Source organism: Pipra filicauda, unplaced genomic scaffold (genome assembly GCF_003945595.2).
Source record: "Pipra filicauda isolate LSUMZ 115617 unplaced genomic scaffold, ASM394559v2 scaffold80_size11013439_pilon, whole genome shotgun sequence".
In the NCBI taxonomy this organism is placed as follows: domain Eukaryota; kingdom Metazoa; phylum Chordata; class Aves; order Passeriformes; family Pipridae; genus Pipra; species Pipra filicauda.
The window spans coordinates 7,690,552-7,711,844 of record NW_024104987.1 but is presented as its reverse complement, the minus strand read 5'-3'; the positions used below and the strand labels follow the sequence as shown (position 1 = coordinate 7,711,844).

Sequence of the window (21,293 nt, the reverse complement as noted above, 5' to 3'; positions counted from 1 at the left end):
GGAACAGGTTTCCTGGTAGGATCTGTGACCCTGTAGGGGACACACACTGGAGCAGCGTGTTCTTAAAATGTTTGTGTGCACAGGCAGAGAAGATGATGGACCTGCATCCAGTACCTTTATCCTGGTGTCCAGCAGAAGTGCTGCCTTGGCTCCTCCGTTCCCAGGCTCCTTCATGACAAAGGTCTGTCTTTGCCAGACAGTCAGCTCCTCCTATGGCCTTTTGTGGCAAATGTTTTCTTACTAAAGGGTGGATTATCCTTGTTTGTACATGGATATACTGCACCCATCAGTGATCTGCACTGTGTGTGGCAGTTTGGTAGTATTTATACTGACAAGCCTGTGGTGATGGGGTTGATGTCCCTGCTCACCTTTCTGCAACAAAAGATGAGGCAGAAGCTCTCTTGCTAATGGTATGAAAATATGGTGGGTTTTATCCTGCCCTCTGCACTTGTAGTGACTGGCTCAGTCTGTGGGGGCACAGGAATGCAGACCCTTGGGGTTGGGTGGGATCTGGGAGCCCAGGACTGATTCACCACGTTGTCCTAAGGTGGGAGAGCATGTTGTGATGGTAATGGCAGAGTTCTGTCCTGGCAACCTAGGGATTAACAGCACATAGTGTTATCCAAGACCCCCTTGTACAAACCTTTCCTTCTCTAAACAAATCTACCAGAGGACAGGAGTTTTTTTTTTTCCCCTTCTTTGTGAGCACAAACTACAACAAAAAGAGCCATGTGGACCTAGTTTTGGAGAAAGAGCTGGCTGGGTGCTTCTCAGGTCACTTAGCTGACAGTTGTCTTTAGGTGCACATAGGAAGGGATGGTGTAAGGGTGGTCTGTTGTTTGACAGCTCTACTCATCTCTTCTCCATGCGTGAATTCCACTTGCCAGTTGCAGTGTTGAAACAAAATTCGATCGCCAGGACTCTGCTTTGAGTCAAACCAGGTTAATAAAACTGGTGCTTGCAGGCATGAGTGCGTCTCAGTTTGGCCTGCAGGAAAACCCTGGTAGTGTTGGTGACCACCTAGTCCTTTTTAGTGAAGCATGCACTGATTATTTATGCATAAATGGAATTGCAGGCCTCTGGTTTACTTGAAGTTTTAAGGCCAGACCTTGCCAAATGCTGATATTAAGAGAAACGTGAGGCTGGGAGAATACAGTGTTTTACACCTCAAGGAGTGGCCTCGAGAAGCTGACTTGCAATTTAGCTGCAATCCCTAGACAATAAAATGTTTTACAGGATAACAGAAAACCTAAAGATTAATCAACCACATGACAAGACAGGAAATGTTTTTCCTGGATGGATTAGACAGCAAACCACATAAAATTACACAAATAAAATGCCACCTATTTATCTTCAGACAATGCGCATTTTGTAGATAGGAGAAAAAGCTAATTCTCAAGTCAAATTGTATTTTAGGGAACATATGAACTTCCATCCATGAAAAAGTGTAGTTATTTTAATGTGTTCGTGGGGCACTTGAGATATCAAAATGGTTTTAATTGATCTACCTCCTGACCAACAGCGAAGTACTTTGGCAGTGGCAAAACAAATAGCCCACCTTTGACTTGTGAGCTGCTGGAGCGTGGTGGCTTCAGCCATCAGGGCTCTGAGGATGTTGTGGTGGAGCCACCAGTGTGTAGATAAAGCTGAAAGCAAAAAGAGATAAAGCTGAAAGCAAAAAGATATCCTTGGAGTTCTGGGCAAAAGCAGGACTGCTGGCACCACCCTGGTTAAATTCTGATGTGATTAACTGCCTTTTGCTGCACTGTCTCCTTTCTGTTTATTTCAGAGGCCTTCTGTCTGGAGAAGTGTGCGATGCTGTAGCAGGGCTCCTCGTACTCCTGTCAGCCAGGACTGCCTGTCAGCATCCCCTGAAGGACCCACAGTAAGGTAATTTGCAAGTGCTTTAGGGTAAATTACAAAAGGTTTATAAACCCGAGGGCTTCTTATTTCTCTTGGATTCTGAGAACCCTTTACCATATGGTTTCACAGAATAGCACACATTATTCTGATATTAAACAATCAGAAGAATAACTTTCCACAGTTCTTATTTTAATAAAGAGCAATGTGTCCTCTTGCTCTTGATTGTTTTGTGCATTTAATGTGTTATTTTAGTTGTCTGAGCTTGTGTTTACTTATGGTTACAATATTAAGGGGTAAATATGAATTTGGACATTGAGCAAGCTGCAAGGTGGAGTGCAGCAAATGGGGGTCAGTGAACTGTGATGCAGTGGTGTAGATTGCTTAGAGAGAGGGAGGGAAACATTAAAGGCACTGAAAGGTAGACAGGACCCAACTAACATCTGCTTGCAGTCACAGGGTTTGTTCAGATACCACTGAAGCTTGGAACTGCACGAGGTGACCTTGCAGGGTGACTTTTCCAGCCTCTTTTGCTGTGGCCCTGCAGTGTAACTCATTCCAAATGAACAGATAATGTCTCAGTGCCAAATGCCCACTACAGAGAGAGCTGTAATAGCAGAATAACAGAGATTAACACAAGGGCTGGACACCCCTCGAATTTGACATTGTATGTAAACAGCACAGCTTAGACTGTTTCTGTTGTAGGCTTGATCATTGTCATTTGATAACCAAAAGTGGGGACACAAAGCGTGAGGTACAAGCTGCAGAGCTAGCAACAAACACTCTGGGTGTATGTCCTGCCTGACTTCTCCATGGCACATCTTTAGGAAGTGCAGCTCTGGGAGGAGATGACGAGTGTCATCCTGCAGAACTATTAGGAACAGGCTGGTTGATCCTCTTGGCTCTGGCTGAGACTGTGCATCCTGGAAATCCAAGGCCTGTGAGACAAACCCAGACTGAAGAGATGCCAAGCAGTTTCCAGGGAATCAGGAGAGAATGTCACGCCCTTCCTGAGCACAAGGATCTCTATTTCCAGTGCAAAGGCACAGTGCTGCTCTCCTGCCCAGCAGTTACTTTGCCTGGGGATTTCCCTGTACAAGGTTGATGGGTGTTGTGCAGCTGATGTGGCAAAGAATTACCTTCTCTCTGTGGCTGGCAAACGTCTCTGTCAAGTTAATGGGAGGAGGATGGAGATAAGTAGCACCCTGTATGTGTCTAAATAAAGCAGAAGAACTGGTACATAGAAGTAAAATAGACAAAAGAGAGAGAAGGGAAGAGAAGCATCAGATTTCCAGCAGTAAATCCATCTTGCTCCTCACAGAACCCTGTGACTGTCCTACTCTTGCAGCTAAAAATGTGACTGTGCTTCTCTGATGCTCCTGTCAGTCAGGAACAGAGAGAAAGGCACTGTGAGGCCACGTTTTCCAAGTGTAAGACAGGGACAGGATGATTTATACCACTCAAGAAGCAGGCTTACATCTTGCATTCCTTGTAGCACTTTTCACCCCAAAGGATGCCAAATGGTACATTTGTCCTGCCAGAGATGTCAAGAGGGATGGTTTCTGATGTTAAATCAGTGCGAAGAAAATGGGAAAGACCTTTACCAAGAAATATTTCACTTATGGCTCTAAAAGTAGTAGACCCACATACAAATGTAATTTATATCTGTGCAGGGACTGAATTTTGCTGCCAGATGTGACGTGCTGAGATAACACGCCTGCATTTTTTGCCGGGGCTATGGAGAGGAATTTGGGCTCTGTGATTCTTGTGTTTCTTTCTCTGCAGCAGTGAAGAGTGCTGGAATGCTCCTACTCCTGCCAGCTGTCAGGGAGAGGAGCTGTAGAGGCTGCTTTTCTGATGGGAGGGCAACTAGCCATGAGTCTAATAAATGACCTCCTCACCCATCTGCAGTGCTGCCCTGCTCCTTGGGGGACCAGGTCTGAGAGATTCCTGGTCAGGAAACAGAATGCTTTCTTCCTTTCCATCAAATAGATTTTAAAGGGGGTGGGGGGAAAAACTTCACAGCCCATCTCAGCCCTGAAGTGGTGTCGGTTTGTCTGTCTGTCTGGCAGCTCTGGGGTGCTGTGCTTAGCTTCCTGCTGGGATGGCACAGAAAAAAGGCTGCTGAGGGAGGCATTTGGATAAAGGATCCCTGGTTCTTTCCAGCCTGTGTAACTCCAGCTGACGTTTCCAGCCATTGTTGCTGGGAGCGTATTTTTCTGTGGCTTTTAAAATTCTCTCAAACGAGGTGGCTCATTAGTCTTCTCAGTGTTGTGTGTGTGAGGAAGGAATGCTGAGACCAGAGCATTTCAGGGTTGCAGCTTAAGCAGGGTGAGGTGAATGGCGAAGAGCTCAAGAAGCAGAAAGGCTGTGAGGTGACAGAGTTGGTCTGCTCCACTCTGCACAGAGAGGTTAGTTATCACCCAGAGCTGTGGCCATGGGGAACAGCTCAAAAGCTGAGTCCTCACTGTGTTTACAGAAAGAACTAAAACAAGTTCCAGCAACCAGAGGCTGTAATATGGTCAAATTAAGAGCACTTACACTCCATCTCCCAGTGATTGCTCCAGGCAAGGACATTCCATGGTGTGTAGGAGCTGGCTGGAGGAGCCTGCCCATGGTCCCATTACTGTGTGGGAGAGGGAGAAATATTCTAGGTTGGACCCATGTCATCTGCTGTCACAACACAGATTCAAAGCAGTTTTTTTACAAGGGCATTACTGGGTGGGGCTGGATGCCAAGCCCACAAATCAGCACTAATGAAAACCCAACAAGTTTTGCTTTGCTGTGTGGACACTGAGGAGCTGCTTTCAAGTGTTCCACCATCAAATCCATTGTCTCTTTCCCTCCTGGGGCATTTTAGCCCTTGGAGAACGCAGGCAAGTTGGCTCTCTAAGCCATTCCCCTGCTCCTGGCACAGTTTTCTGGGGCTTTGCTCCGTGACAAAACTGTGGGTATTCTTGAAAAATGCTGTTGTCTCTGGGTGCTTGTTCAGTGTTTTTGAGGGAAAGTTTGGTGCAGAAGGGAAGGGACTAGCTGGAAAACGACAAGTGAATGTGGAATTATGGGAAGCTTGGGATTTTTTGGGCTATGGGTTTTATTTGGTGAAAGCAAGACAAATAGTTGTGCAGAGTTTGCTCTTGTAATTTCTTCCTCCCCAGATTCCCAGCCTAAAAACTTTGGCTTCTGGAGATGACTGCTGAACAGGGAGAGGAGAACAAGAAACTAAGCTTGCCAAGCTAAGCCTTTGCTAGCCCACAGGCATGACCATTGAGCAGTCACATGCTGAAGGCAATGTCATTCTTTTTCTCTCCCACTTACAACTCACTCAGTTCTTCTATCAAGTGATACTGTGAACAGGTCCAAACACCCTCAGCTTCTTTAGCAGCTCTTTATTCCACTGGCTTCCAGTCAAGTACTGGTTATGGTACTGTGTAGCCATCACTGAAAGACAAGTTTACCCTGCAGCAAAGGCTGGATCAATTTGTAGAACAGCTCTGTTCTTAAAATACATCTTGTGATGTTCTGTTCCATAACCCAGAGACATGGGAAAATGGAAAGCACACAGGGCACAGGCAAGTCAACAAGATTTGACACACAGCCCTCTGGAAAACATGCCCACAGATAAATTTATGGCACAGTTCAAATGGCAGCTGACACCCACAACACACACAGTTTAAGATCTAATAGCAATGAAGTTTGTTTATGAACACAAAAAAAAAATAAAATCCAAACCAGGCAAATCTGCCTTTTATATGTCCAGGATGTAACAAGGATGTAGTTAAGTGGATGTGCAATTAAATGGACTGTTGGAGATAAAAAAGGGCTGACAGATAACCACCTTCACTTGCTGATCCCAGGTGCAGTTTGCTTTAAAACAAAGTCATCTTGTTTTTACAGCATTGAAGAATAGAAGAGCTTCTGTTGTGCTCACTGATGTTGGTAACTGGGCAACTGAACATGGAGCAGCAGTGCTGGGTTTGGAGTCTCTACACCACGAGAGAAGTAGCATCTCCTGGGATTGGAGGTAGGAATGCCAGAGAAATGTGTTTGGAAAAGGAGGCTGGCATAGCCTGTGGCCCTTGAGAGGCCAGTCCCTGTGTTAGGTGGAGTCTTTGCTTATTATCTTCCTGTCTGTGGGCTGGGAGCCCTGTGTACCCCAAGCATCTTACTTCTTATAGAGCTTTATAAGGGACCAGCTTTGCTCTTGGCCTCACTTTCCCCAGGTCATCCTGGAGAGTTCCAATATAACCCCATTTCCCAACCTGACCTCATGTTTGAGCTAACCAGCCTGGCTGCCTCACTTGTGACAGATTTCAGCAGTGGAGGTGGAGGATGATGAAATGATACTCCAAGGAAGTAGAAGTCAGTACTCTGAGAGGGGTTTTTAGGTTTTCTTTTCTTACACCAAGAAGGTGGAAAGCTGTGTGTTTTGCATAGCAAGCCTGCTTTTGGCTAATGTGCTTGCCAGAGATTTGGATATTCCCCCAAGCACAAGCTTTCCTGAACACAGAGTGCTACAGGCATGTTCTCCACAATCACCAGAGCAGTTCCTTAAAAGCAAAGAAATCCATCTGTTTCTGGTTGTAGGAGTCTTGCTATCCCTTGTGGCTCTTGGTTTTGCAGTAATGGTACATGGAGAAGGTTGAAGGGAAGTGTTTGCTGCCTCCAGAATTTCTCTTTGAGATCCTATTAACAGAAAAAGTTTTGTAGTTGCACAAGCAGCTTCTTCCAAGCTGAATACCTGAAGGTGCATAGGACTTGAGAGAGGAAGGCTAAAATGAAGCCAGTGCTGTTTGTGCTGCATATGAGTGCAGGACTGATACTTATTCCTGTGAGAATGTCCTGTTGGAGATTTTGTGGGTACAGAATTGCTACTTGCCTGCTGCACCTTGCAGCCCACCTCTGTAGAAAGTGCCTGGAGCTCATGAGCAGTGCCCAGGAATATGGCAATACCTTGGCTGAGCCCTTTCTCAGTGCCTGTAGTTGTTCAACACATCTCTCCTTCAATCCTGGGCTCAGTTTGAGCAGCAGTGAAATGCTTTGTTGTAGATGGAGCCAGGGCTGTACCTTGAGCTAACAACCTCCTTTGTATTTCTTCAAAGGCTTTTCAAACCAATGTTATTGTTTCATTTTTTCTCTCCTAGGCCCTCTGATAACCAATCCTTTGCACATAAATCCAGAGAGAGTAATTTGTCGGCAAGTATGGACAATAAAGGAAGTCAGCTACTGCTGAGCTTTGTACAGGGAGTCTTTGCAGCTCTTTGCTGTGCTGTGTGGAGGGGTACAAGGTAGCTGTGAAACCTGTTGACTGGCCTTCCTGTGACATAAAACAGGCACCTTCTGTTCTCTGTGTATTCAGTATCATGCTTCTGAGATTTTGTTGATACCATCAACAAAAGCATTTTTTATATCCGAGCTTGACTTTTTTATAAGAGCTGTGCAAAAGCAGCCTATGCATAAGGAGCACTAAGGCCACCTCCCTGTGAACTGTCAGGGCTAATATTTAACAATTTAGAAATTAAAAATAGCCTTTTGCTGTAAAACTACCTGATAAGCATTTATCTGGCTGTGGCGTTCATCTCTGTAGATCTTTCCCTCTGCTGCTGGGGTGATGTACTCTGGATTGCCCAAATTGATCCCACACAGACCAGGGATTTTCATAACACAAACTTCTCTGTTCTGGATTTGCAACGACTCTTACTTTGATTTATTTCAAAGCAATCACAAGGTAAAATGGATGGGTACCTATCCATCAGCTTTTGGGGGGCAGGGATTGCTTCTGGATTGGAGCTGCAAGCAATTACTGCATGAAGAATATATGTTTATGGTTATATCTAAAATCTTGGGCAAGCTTCTTTGATTGTAACGATGGCTACTTCCATAATTCACACATGTTCCCAGTGGTGCTTCTGCCAGATCAGAGATGAAGGGTTTCCTTCTTACCAGACCAATCTCATTAAGGAAAACAGAGGAAACTTCCACTGTTTGCAGTAAAAGGTCTTTTCCCACTATTTTTTAAAAGATTTGGGAAGGGCTCTACCCACATTTGTTACAAGCATGCTGGTGGCTAAAAAGGCCAATATGAGATAGACATGTCCAGTTGCAAAAGGCAGAGCAGAAAGACTCCTTAGGTGGTAAATTCTGCAAGACACGATTCTTTCTGTGTTGTCTTTTCTCCTCAAGGGTGATCCTGCTGCGTTCTCAAAGGCATCAGCAGCGTTATAGATGGTGTGTCTGCAGACCTCCCGACTGGAGGCCAGAGTAGACCAGTTATGGTGATCAATATGGCCATTGTTGTTTCAGGGAGTCTCTGTATCTTCTCTTCAGAGCTCCTCTCTCGCAGCAGCCGGTGGCAAGTTCACCATAGAGCAGGATCTTAGGGAGGGGGTGGTTGGTCCTTCATCCTGGAGATGTGCCCTGCCCATCACAGCTGTGTTCTCTGCAACATGGCCTCAATATTTGTGATTGCTGCTTGTTCTAGAACAGATGTATTAGTCACATAATCTGACCAGTGGATGTTTAGGATTGTTGATGGAAACGTTCTAGGAGACACAGGTGGTGGTGATGACCCATGATTCAGATCCACGTAAAAGACTAGACAGCACAGTGGCTCTGTAAACACTGATCTTTGTACTTTTCTTCAAGTGTTTATTTCGCCAAACCCTTTTATGGTTTTATGGTGATAACACAGGAATAGTAAAAATCTGATATCTGGCCTGAGAAATTGGATCTATGTGCAAAGTGTGTGGGAATCTCGTGAGACAGGGTGTGCACACTCCTGTAGGCAAATCCAGGGAGAAGACCAGCCCAGTCATTGAACACACCTTGATAAAGCAGTGCCTGGTGAGCACCTCTGGGCAGTGGCAGCAGAGCCTCTGACGCTCCCGGGCATCTCACCATGCGGTTTTCCAGGATAAGGATACTTAAAATTGCCAAACCCGTGATTTGCCTCATTGTTGTAACATACTTTTGCATGTTCATTGCCAGTTTCAGCTCCTTGGACAAGACAAGGATTTTCAGGTAGGAGAACCTGCTTCTTCCTGATATGCACTGTCTGGGCAGAGTACTTGTGCTCGCTTACTTTCTCTGCCTCTCTCTTTTTCACCCTAAAACTTGCACTGCTGATCTGAGTTAGGTGACCACTTTACTTTAGCAGACCATGTTCAGCGGTGTAGCACGGTGTTGGAAGATCCACAGATCAAAAACCTACTTCTGCTGGCTCCCTAGTTTCTCAGGTTTGCTTGTGTAGCTGTTTAAAGCACCCTTTGCTTTACTAATACTACCTGCTTTCACACTTTGGCACTGCACAGTATTTGCTTTTGCAGTGGCTCCCCAAATGACTTCATTCAGCCCTAATCTAGATTGTATTGCTGGACAGGGAATTGGGTTTGATGCCTTCCAATTTCTAGCGAGTCCAGCAGCTGATTCCTAACACAAATATGCTGCATACTGGGAGACCAGTGTCATGCAGACGTGACCCATATAGATATATATTTTAAATAAATAGTCAAGCAAATCCTACAAGAAGGGATGTGGAGGGAATTGCAGTGCAGACTGCAGTGAAGTGTCTGCAGCATCATTGGCAGGAAGCACTGTTCCTTGGATTAGCCCTGCAGACACTCGAGCCTTTCCTAGAAGGAGCATGGCTCATGGATGTGTTGGTTTAGGTTGGACTTGATGATCTCAGAGGTCTTTTCCAATCTAGTTGATTCTGTGATTCTGTGGTGCAGTGTGCTGTGTACAGGAAGCACCACTCCCCAGCCTCCCCACCACCCTCATCTGGTCCCAGCTCTCCCAGTGAGCTCATCTGGCTCAGCTTGATGGAGTTTGTTTTCAGCTGGATGTCCCAGGGCTGATGCTGTGGGGGCAGGCAGGAAGAGTGAGGCTGGGAACATCTGCATCTCTTGGAGGTGACTTGAGCTTAGCTCAGCTCTAGCAACTTGAGACCACACCTTGAGGGCAGCTATCAATTCCTAGAGGTTTGAATCTGCACCAGGGAGGCAGTGGGGGAAAAAGGAGAGAAGGAGGAGGTGTAGAGAAGTGAAGTGAGTTGTCCTCAATCCCAGAGCCCATCAGTGGCAGAGCTGGGACAAGAACTGGCTCTCCATGCCCACCTGCTTGAAGCTGTTTAATTCTGCCATAGTTTCAGGTAATGGAAATGCCTGAAAAGAATTTACTTCATTTTTGCAACTGAAATAAAACACAAGGTATCAACTGCCTGTGGTTATCTGTGTGGCAGTTCTATTTCTGTACCTTTATATGTAACATAAAATACACAAAGCAACATTTTTGTGGCTTTATCCTCTATTTGTCCTTGGGCTTTGTAAAAGGAGAGGAAATGACAGTAAGTGTCATTGAGCTTCTGCAGTTGTTTGCCAGCTGGACTCTAGAGCCTGAAATTGGATGAGCTGCTTTGACAATTTGTCTGAATTTAAAATGCTGGGCAGGAGAGCAGGGTCCTGTGTAGGCATGAGTGTCTGGCCATGTGGGCAAATGTGATAGAGCTGGGGTGGAATCGGCCTTGTGAGACAGCACATGGGGAAATGGAGTGGGGAATGGTTTGTCATACTGCCCTGTTTCATTTGTCATACCGCCCTGTTTTACTTGTTTTCTGCCCTTTAATTTCAAAGTTTTAAACGTCATCTTAAAAATATAACAGACATTCATCAAGGGATTTAAGATCTGCCTGAGCTACCTTACCCAATATCTCTTTACTTAGAGTGTACATATAAAATCTTTCCTCTTACTGGGCAGTAAACAGCAACACAAGTTTATACGTGAAGCGTGAGGATAGAAAGCTGTAGTGGGTTTCTGTGGCTGGGTTTTAGTAGCAGTGGGGCTACAGAGGTGGCTTCTGTTAGAAGCTGCTGGAAGCCTCCCCTGTCTGGTGGAGCCAATGCCAGCCGGCTCCAGGATGGGCTTCCTGCCAATTAGGAATGATAGTAACGCCTCTGGGATAACGTATTTAAGAACAGAAGGTTGCAGCGCAGAAAAAATTCCAGCCAGGGAAGAGCCGAGTGAAAACATGTGAATAACAATGTAGACACCAAGGTCAGTGCAAGAGGGGCAGGAGGTGCTCCAGGCAGCTCCTGCAGCCCGTGGTGCAGACCAGGGTGGGGCAGCTGTGCCCCTGCAGCCCATGGAGGAGCATCGGGGTGCAGAGACCCCCCTGCAGCCCATGGAGGAGCATCGGGGTGCAGAGACCCCCCTGCAGCCCATGGAGGAGCCCATGCTGGAGCAGGTCGATGCAGGAAGGATGCTGTGACCCCGTGGCAGGCCCAGGATGGAGCAGGGTCCTGGCAGGGACCTGCAGCCCATGGAAAGGGAAGCCCAGGCTGGAGCAGGTTTTTCCTGTGTAGGACTCGTGGCCCCTGTGGGGGACCCACGCTGGTACAGCTCATTCATGAAGCACTGCACCCCATGGAGGAGTGACCCACGGGACAGCAGTTTGGGAAGAACTGCTGCCTGAGGGATGGACTCACACTGGAGAGGTCCATCAGGGACTGTTCTCCCGTGGGAGGGACCCCATGGGAGCAGGGGCAGGACTCCAGCTCCTCTCCCTGAGCAGCGGCAGGAACAACAACTCACCGTGAGCCCCATTTCTGTCCCTCTGTACCGCTGGGGGGGAGGAGGGAGAACATGGAAGGAAGGAGGGGTGGGGAGAAGGTGGTTTTAAGATTATTTTACTTCCCAACTCTTTTGCTCTAACCCTGTTAGTAATAAATCCAATTAATATCCCCATTTTGAGTCTGTGTTGCCTGTGATGGTGATCAGTAAGTGCCTCTCCCAGCTCTTAACTCATGAATCCTTCGCTTTTTTTTTCCTCTCCTCTGTCCAATTGCAGAGGGAAGTGAGAGAACAGCTGTAGTGAGTACCTGTGAGAGAACAGCTGTAGTGAGTACCTGTCGTCCATCCAGGGTCAACCCCCTACAAAAGCACATTCTACACACACTCTTGATTGTAACTGGCTAATGATTATGAGAGAAGTGGAGCTGACAGGCCATGTTTTACAAACTCTCTCTTTTCTCATTGCAAAGGTTCCTGTATTTATCTGATACAAAGCAACTGTTAAAAGCCTCCTTACCTAATAATTTCCTGAACACTATCAGAGTGTTGTGGCATCCATCAAATTCCAGCAGCAACTGAACTGTTATCTACAGCCTGTTATCTGAAGAAGTGCTTTTTTCCCATTTATTACCTTGGAAGCAAAGGCTGAACATGAGTGTGAAATCAGACTGCCACAACCACGGTGGTTTATCCTAAAAAGCTTTGCTGTTCATAAAAGCTCAGCTGCAGGAATTTTTCACTTTCCTTTTTTCTGTTCCACCCTCCAGCCATGTGCAGATAAGAAGGAGTGTTTGGGACAAAACCCCACCACTTCTGCCCTGGTTTTTATGCTGGGTTTCAGCCCAATCTTATTGCAGGTGGCTCTTCTGCTGTTGGCAGATGTGTCCTCCTGTGATAACCTTGTACCTGCCTGTGCCTCTGAACCAGGCAACAGGGCAGCTGCAATATTAGAGGCAAGTGCTAAAAATGTAGAGATTTTACATTTTAATGGTTCAGGGTGTCTGCCCTAAGACACGTGTACCTGGTGAGTGCTGTGTGATGCCATTGCATTAGCTGACTGAGGAGGAGGAGAGGAAGAAGTGCCTTGTGGCAGAGAATGCCCAAATGCTCAAGAAATGATGTAGGGTAAAGGAGGGAGTTTCACTTCTTAGACTTCCCTTCCTGAGTTCTGGAAGATCTTCCTGCTCTGTTGCTGAAGCACAGAGCTCTGCTGGCAGAGGAAAGAGCCAGATGGCTGCCTTCATGGTGTGTGCCATGTCCTGAGCTCAGGATCTCCAAAACAACAGTGCTCTGGGGACTTTGCCAGGGGTCCTACCCAGTGCAGGGCAAAGCTGTACTGGTTGCTAGTGACTGCCAGTGTGAATGTTTCATGAGCCAAGTGCTGAGGAGAGGAGTGTGTACCTCTGGGATTTGCTTAGTGGGGAGATAAGCAGAATTCAGGCCAGAATGGTGTAGGAAGTTGAATAACACTTTGGCAAAGATCAAAATGAAATTGCTCTAAAGCACAGAGAGAGGCTCAGAGTCAAGAGCACTAAAAATGGGCTGGAGGGTGTTCGGTGTTAAGTGGAAAGTGTGTGTGATGTGTCTGCTTTTTCCTTGATTGCATTCAGGAAATTGAACATTTTTCAACATGCCCCAGACACGCAACAAGTGGACAAACAAGAGCAACAGGGTTTAAACTGTCCTGATAATGGGAACTCCAGGAGGTTTTTAGAGGTGACTTTGGGGAGAGACATCACAAAGCTCAAAAAAGATGTGGTGGAGAAGACACCAAGGTGGAAAGGAAAGGAGGAGGAGAAGAAAATGATGGAACCGCTTACTGGGGTTAAAGAAGCCAAGGAGAACATGGTTGTGAAACCACCACCTCAGTTGGAGGGAATCAAGAAGACAACAGTAAAAACAGTCCCTGTGGTGCAGGGAAACAAGGAGAAAATGACAGTGAGACCAGCTCCAGGGATGGAAGAAGCCAAGGAAAAGAGGACAGTGAAACCCCTTCCCAGGGCACAGGAAGCCAAGGAGAAGGCAACAGTGAAACCATCCTCTGGGGTGAAGGGAGCTCATGAAAACAACACATCCAAAGACCAATCAAAACCCAAAGAGCCTCCTGCATCAGTGAAAACTGTAAGACCTGTTCCTCAGGCTGCTGCAGTGACAAAAAAGACAAAACTGAGCGCTGCTAACTACACATCTGAGCCACACTGGGATTTCGAGGACAAGTACCTGCTGGATAACTCCTCTCCAGCATCGGTAGGTGTGATGGTGTGTATGTTCACCAAGAAGGCCTCCCCACTGACCTCCTTGTCTGCTGTCTCCTGGGCATGTGTGCCCTTTGCAGCTGAGGATGATTTTTGAGCTGGTAGGTCAGCTCACTGCAGATGCTGGTGGGACCCAGACAGGAACACCTCCTATATGACTCAGCCTGGCCAGTCCTCTGTTGTGCTTTAGTATGGGAACTTATGCAATTCATGTGTTTCCATAGGTTCATTTGGAGGTCAGCCTGTACTGGATTCCCTGTCCAGCAGTGCATTTCACAGTGATTAATTTATGACATTGAACAAGTTGTACCTTTTTTGGTACCTTTAAAGGGAGTGGTAATGGTGATCTAATCCCCCATGTTCCAAGGTGCTTCCTGAGGACCTTGTGAGGTGGGTTGCCAATGGACACTGCTTATTATAGCATATTATTACTGCTTATAGCCTTATTTGCTAAGTTCAGGTTAGACCTATTACAGATATTAATTTGCATCAGTTAATGAGGCCCAAAGCCAGTAAAACATTTAAGCATCACAGGCCTCTTATTCTGAAGAGGAAAGTCTTGGAGACTTGGAGTCATTCTGGCTCCATGGTAGGCGACTTCCTGCCAGGTAGTTATGGATGTAGTGCTGAAATTGTGCTTCATGTTCACGGTGATGGGGATGCTGAGTGGAATGACTGATGTACCACTGGAGTTTCTGTGTTTCTCTCTGACCCTGTCACACACAGGCACACAAGCACTGGCACTCAGTCAGGTTGATCAGCTCTCTGCTCATCAGTCCTTATTGTTTTCTGTTTGTTTTTCAAGACCTGCTCTGAATCAGTGAGGGCCAGAGCTGCCAAGTCTGACTGGCTGCGAGATCTCTTCCTGCCCAACATCATGATCTTCACAGACAAGAGACACTTCAATGACAGTGAATGGAACCGCCTGGAGCATTTTATACCCCCATATGGCTTCATGGACCTGAATTATTCACGTGAGTCCCTCAGGGCTTGTCAGGATGGGACCATCAGACTCCCAACAGGAACATGATGCTGGAGCTTTGCAGCATCTCCCTGTCAAAGGCTAGGTGGACCTCCTGGTGGAAACTGTGGTGATTTCACTGTGTCCATCCCAAAGGCTCTTGATAACTCTCCACCATGTTTGCTTCACAGTGGTGAAGGAGGTCATGTCCCTGCTGCCCCCGAATCCCCACCAGCAGCTGCTCCTGGCCAACCGTAACAGCAGCATTCCAACATGCATCAGCTGTGCTGTCGTGGGGAATGGAGGAATACTGAATAACTCTGGGATGGGCCAGGAGATTGACTCCCATGACTATGTCTTCCGGTAAGGCAGGCTTCCTCCTCAGATGATGCACAGCTACCTTAACCTAACAGCTACTTTCTGGGCTAGCAGGCAATTGTGGCTGCATCACTTCATCTCTTCTACTATTGCACTGATTCCCAAGTGCCAAAACGACTCATGGCGGGAGGAGACAAAAAGTCAAAAAGTAATTGCAAAGTTCCTGAACACCCACAGCCTGTGTTCACAGCTGAGCCACAAAGAGCCATCTCCAGAGCAGGGGCTCTCCTGCCCATCAGGGTGCTGCTCACAACAGGCCTAGTCCTCCCTTCCTCCAGACTAACACTACCTTTTCCTGTTAGGAACATGGACGTGAGGGTTTGCAGCGGTCACCTAACTCTGCTCCTCTCATTTCCTTGCTCAGGGTGAGCGGGGCTGTAATCAAAGGTTACGAAAAAGATGTGGGAACAAAAACCTCCTTTTATGGATTCACAGCCTACTCCCTGGTTTCCTCTCTTCAGATCTTGGGACACAGAGGGTTCAGCAACATCCCCCGGGAGAAAGTAAGTCAGGCCCATGCTGTATGAATGCACAGCTTTGATGGGATGCTGTTTGTCTGTGGCCTTCAGTTCTGTTCTTGCCATGCGTGAGAAACGAAGGGGCTGAGCCAGCACTTCAGCATTTCCCTCAGTGAGGGAACCTGCACTGCCTTGGCTGGGAGTAGTTGCAGTGGCAAGCTGTGTCAGTCCCACCCCAGCCTTTTGGCATGTAGAAGTAGCTGCACATCAGAGGTTATCTCCATTCTGCTTCTGTGGGCTAGTTGAAAGCTGCAGACTGAAGATGTGTGCCCAAGAAACTCAGTGAGCCTAGATGTCTGCTTGCATTTGGTTTTTAAAGAAGATGTCTGCTTTAATTTTGTTTTAAAGTGCTGTTCATTAATGCTCATTTGTTTTCTTAGCATGTCAAATACATTCACTTCCTGGAGGGCGCTAGAGACTATGAGTGGCTGGAGGCTCTTCTGTTCAACAAGGACATCAGGAAAGGATTCCTGAACCTCAGCGGGTAAAACAAACTAGCCCCCTCTACAGCCTGCAGTGAGGAGCTCTCTGTTTTGCCCTTTTCCTCTACACAGTGCTCAGCCCTGAGGAGGGGCAGGCCAGGGTAAAGCCAGGCTAAAGCCTCCCTCCCGTGGCATATCTGTTTGGAGAAATATCTCATTTCCTCCAAAGCTCTGAGCACTGCTGTAACCAATACACCTCCTTCCCAGAGGCAGCTGATTTCAGTGGTGTGTGGCCAGAGCTTGGAGAAAGTTTTGTGGCCCTCTGGGATGAGCACATGCTGCTGTCTGGTTTGGTGTTTGTACATGGTGTCCTGCTCATGGATGAAAGCCTGGTTTCACCAGTTCTTGCCTATACAAACATGTGCTTTTTGGTATTCCTGTCTCCTGTTGTTGCCTCTCTCCCTGATCTCTTCCTCTGCAATGCACACAGGCTATGGAGGCTTTGTCATAATCTGGGAAATGTTGCAGAATAATTTCACAATGCTTGTGGTTCTTTTCTTACCACCAAGTGCTGATCCTTTGTAGGATCTCATCCTGAGTCTCCCCATTCCTGTCTTTAGGCAGAAGCCCCGGCAGAAATTTGACAAAGATTTCACAATGGACAGATACCTGGTGGTTCACCCTGATTTCCTCAGATACATGAAAAACAGGTGAGCTGGGGGTTATGTGCTCTAATGGGCTTGTTTTTTCTGGCTGGCACCATCTCTGTCTGCCTCTGGGCTCTCCTCCCAGCTCTCTGCTCCCTTGTAACTGCAGTTCAGCCACACCAGCAGCCTGGGGGTAAACTTCAGCACTCAGCTGAAATTCTCTGTGGGGATGCAGTGGGATGTTAGTGGTGGGTAGTCATCCAGAATTTGTGAGCTGGAGACAGTTTGGCTTTCTGCAGCCAAAAGAGATCCTGGGCAAATGGCAACTTTAAATGTGGGAAGAGTGTTGTTGAAGTGCCGGAATAGCTGATCTAGTTCAGGACCAACCTTTCATATTCCCCATTGCCAAGCACCTTGGAGAAAGGTTCTGTAACAGACCTTGTCTCCAGAGATTCCTTCTAGACCCCTGAGGTTGTTTGTCCCCTCAAACAGCAGAATAGGCCCTTCTTCAGCACCCCAATTGCCTGGTCTGGCTGCTCTTCTGTGCCTCTCCAATCCTGTCCACAAGCCTGCCTGTCACTGAGATCTGCCCATTGTGGGCCACACGTGACTGAGATGTAGGAACAGGAGCTCCTGTCGTGCCTGCTTTGGCTGCCTTTACCCTTCAGTCTCCTTGAGAGCTGCATTCTGCCTTCCCTGAGAGCCAGATGGCCAGCACTCCCTGCTCGTTCTGACATCTCCCCTCTGACTTGGGTCCTTTCCAAGGCCATGAGGACTCAATGCTATTTTTTCCTGGTGTGGACTCCTGCTTTCCAAAGAACTCCTGTCATAACACAGGTTATGCAGCTCCTGGCAGGTTTTGTGACCCACCTCTGCACCTTCCCTATGTCTCGTTTTACTCTTAGGTGTGGATGGGGAGCAGGGTATAGCACAGAGCTTCACAGCCACTTCAGCACTGCAAGGCAAAGGACAGACCTAAGAGTAGTGGGCTTTAACCTACTAGATCCTTTAATCCATCCCCTCTTTATCCCCACTGCCTCAATCCCCACTACCACTTCCATACAGCTGGGGCAGAGCTGTGCTTAGGTTGCAGTGCAGGTGATGGAGTTCTGGGCATACCCATGGCTTCTCTGAAATGCCTCATATGGCCACAACCTGCTGCAAGGAAGGAAGATGTGACAGAGGCTACAGAGGGAAAGGTGTACCCTGCTTGAACCACCACACCCAGCAACCGCTCTGTGCTTTCTTTTCTCCTGCTGCAGGTTTTTAAAATCTAAAAATCTGGAAAAGCCCTACTGGAGGCTGTACAGACCCACAACAGGGGCCTTCCTGCTGCTGACTGCCCTCCACCTCTGTGACCAGGTAAGGACCCTGTGATTCTTGCACCCAGCACTGTCTGGCAGGGGAGAGCAGGGGTGGCTACAACCCTGCCTACTGTCTGCCTTGAGATTATGTGGGCTGTTGTTAGCTGTGGAGGAGCAGACTGAAGACAAGAGAAACAGCCCTAAAATAGCTCACATAGAGGTTGTGAGGCCTGCTGTGACCCAGAGCATGTGAGCTCCCAGGGAGGCAGTGAGAGGAGCCAGCAGGAGCCAGTGCTCATAATCTGGTCCTTCTGGGCCCCCATGCGGGGTCACCAAAGGAGCCCCAGCTGGCATCTCTGTCCTGTGCTCCTTCCCTGTTTGGGAACTGTGTCCTGTATTTCACTTAGCTCCCTCCACCCTTGGTACCCTTGCCCAGGGAGCTCTCCATCTTTCCCAGGTGAGTGCCTATGGCTACATCACGGAGGGGCACGAGAAGTACTCGGATCACTACTATGACAAGGACTGGAAGCGGCTGATTTTCTACACTAACCACGACTTCAGACTGGAGAAGGAGGTGTGGAAAAAGCTTCACGATGAGAATATCATAAAGCTTTACCAGAGATCCTGATTGTGAGGCAAGGGCCATTGCTTGGGAAATCCCAACACCTCACTGTGAACAGAAGAGGACCACCAGAGCCAAGGTTAGTTCTGGGCTGCCAGGCACATTTCATCCCCACGAAGACATTTCCCTCCTTCAGCACCTCTATTCTTTCACAACACTTGCACAAATGTGTGAATGCTGCAGGCCCAGAGAAGAACAAGAAAATGCAGAGTGCCAACAAAATCCTTGTGGCTGTGCTGCAAGACTCCTGCTGGTTTTTGTAGGCACAGGTATTGGGAGAACAGAATCCAGGATGGATCTGGACAGCATATGTGTCCTTTATTTAATCCAAGTTTTCCCCCTTTGCAAGGAGGTGTTCCTCAGGCTGGAGCTCCTTCTGTTCTGGTGGATCCTCTCCATTAGTGATGCCCACTGTGGAGTTGGGTATTGTCTAAATAAGCTCCCTCAGGAGCCAGTGGATGGAGATGCACACACAGGCCCTGTCTCAGGTTGACTTTAATTCTGGAGGTGCTGCTCTCACTCTGCTCCCTGTAGATAAAAAGGATGGACTGGACACTTCCAGGTGACTAACTCAAGAGAGAATGAGTCTCACTTCTGCTTCCCAGTGTGGCCTTGTGACACTTCCAAAGGAGCACTGCCATCAGCTCAGGGGCAGGTAACTGCTCTCCGTGGTGCAGCAGACATGCAGTACCTGGTGCCTCTTGCTCCAGGGATCCCATGGCTGCACAAAATGTGAATTTTTTGGCATGGTCCTGGTGTGCCAAGTCCTTGCTTAGCTGGACTTTGTCATGCTTGGCTCCCAGCTGTGCCCGGAGCACTGTGTCTGTCCTCCTGCCAGGGGAGGTGGGAGCTCTCCAAGCCCGGGGATGGATGCTACCCTTCCTTGCTGCTGGCTGGAGTGCCTGTCCCCCACGGTGCTGTGTGCAGGACACATGCAGCATGTTGGCCTTCTCAAAGGGGTTTTGTACATAAAATAAATGGCACTACTTTGGCCAAGCTGATCTCTCACTGTAGCCCTGTGGGTTGTGGTTATTTAGTTCATCCAGAGCTGATGCTTTAAAGGCTGAGACATAGCAGATAATGAAGGCAGGGAAGGGCAGGGCTGAAGGTTATTGAGATCACCTCCATCTCTAGAAGCTCTGCAGTTTGTGTGGACACACCTGAGCATCCCCCACTTGTTCATCTGGCTGTTGCAGGACAGGGATCAGCGCTGGCCAAACACCTCTCTGAGGAAGGTTTGTCCTCTCCAAGTGTATCAGATGCTCAAGGCAAATGTGTGAAGGGCTGGATGTTCCCCCCTGTGACACTATGCAGACAAAAAGCCACTTCCAGTGTCCAGGGCATCTCCCTGGAGTTAACCAGCTGCACACTGGCTGGTCTCTGGACCTGCTCTGTCTGTGAGTGTTTTCCCATTTCTGCAGCATTTCAGATGGGGAAGCAGCGTCTCCAGGGACTCCCTGGAGCCCAAGGGAAGCATTTCAGCTGGGATTGTCAGCAGGGTTTGTCAGGCTTGATTTCCTTTGTCCCTTTTTCCTTGTGCTGCCGAGAGGCAGTTGATCATGTCTCATTGAGCTTGTTTGCAAAGGACAGCCCCCCACATTTTGAATCTAAATGCAGAATTCAGCTTCTCTGGGAGAGGGTGTAGCCTGCGTTGAGCTGCTCTGCCCATACACACTCACAGTGTCCGTGGGAGCAGGGAGCTACCCAAAATGCACTGTGCCTCTGCTGGGAATGATGTAGCCCTGTGTGAACACCAGACTCATGGGGAGCCACAGGAGCAGACCACAAATCCTTCCTGAGCAGCAAAGGGGAAGCCTGATGGAGGCTGGTCACCCTGCAGAGCTGACCAAGGAGGAACCCCTGCACCAGGAGCTCTGGACCCTCGTGGAGGCTGTGCACCTCTCGTGTCCCCTGTCCCCAGGCCCTGCAGGCTCTCCCTGCCGGGGCTCTGGGTGGGCAGTGAGACACTTTTGTTCCTTGCCTGTCCCTCAGGCCCTACCACATTGCTGCGGGTTGCTTAGTGACCGGCTCCACACGGGTATTCTTCCTGCCTGAATAGGGCTTTTCTCTTCCCAACAAGTTGGAAGAAGTTTCTCTTAGACCCTTCCCTTCCCCCTCCTCCTCTTTTGTTTCCCTCTCCTGTGGGAAGCAGGATGGGGCTGAGTCCCACTGAACAAGGATCCCCCCGTGGGTGAGGAGGCTTTGGGGATGGGCTGGCAGCCCCCAGCCCACGCTTTTCCCCAGTGCTGAGGCTTCCCAGAGTCAAGGGAAGGAAACTTCCCAGGAGGCTTTCCCCACCAGCAGAATCTGTTCCCTCCAGGCCTTCCTCTCAACACAGTCATCACAGTTTGATGTTATCAGGGATAACTTTGGCTGGAGAAGGGCCTTTGCTGTGCTCTGGAGTTTCCCAGCAAGCTCAAAGTCACATCATCTCTGATCCCAGGAAAGCTGCTCTGACCTGGTGGTCCCTTCACCTCCTTGCTCTGCCCCTGTCCCCCCTGGCAACAAGACCTCCTGTCCCACTGTGGGCTGGTTGAGGTGTGGCACACACCAGGACACATGCCCTGCAGCACAAGTCCAGCTGTGCCTCACCAGGGCCACCTGATCTTGTGGCATCAGATCCAGAGCAGCCACAGGAAGCTGAGGGGGCTCAGAGGTGGCATTTCCCAGCCAGCTTCTGTCCTGGCACAGACTAATGGAGCAAAACCTGTGGAGGGCAGATACAGCTGGAGCACCCTTGGCAAGAGCCAGGATCTGGG

The 21,293-nt window shown here is 48.3% G+C and overlaps 1 protein-coding gene across 1 annotated transcript; it reads left to right on the top strand.

Annotated features, from left to right (window-relative positions):
* Positions 1–103: 103 nt before the first annotated feature.
* ST6GALNAC1 (ST6 N-acetylgalactosaminide alpha-2,6-sialyltransferase 1) lies at positions 104–19,542 on the top strand. Its single transcript, XM_039390202.1, has 10 exons — positions 104–181; positions 1,790–1,890; positions 13,038–13,674; positions 14,488–14,656; positions 14,835–15,006; positions 15,386–15,524; positions 15,920–16,023; positions 16,582–16,671; positions 17,871–17,970; positions 18,370–19,542. The coding sequence occupies exons 1-10, from the start codon at positions 173–175 to the stop codon at positions 18,538–18,540; spliced, it is 1,692 nt and encodes a 563-aa protein (XP_039246136.1). The 5' UTR covers positions 104–172; the 3' UTR covers positions 18,541–19,542.
* Positions 19,543–21,293: the final 1,751 nt, after the last annotated feature.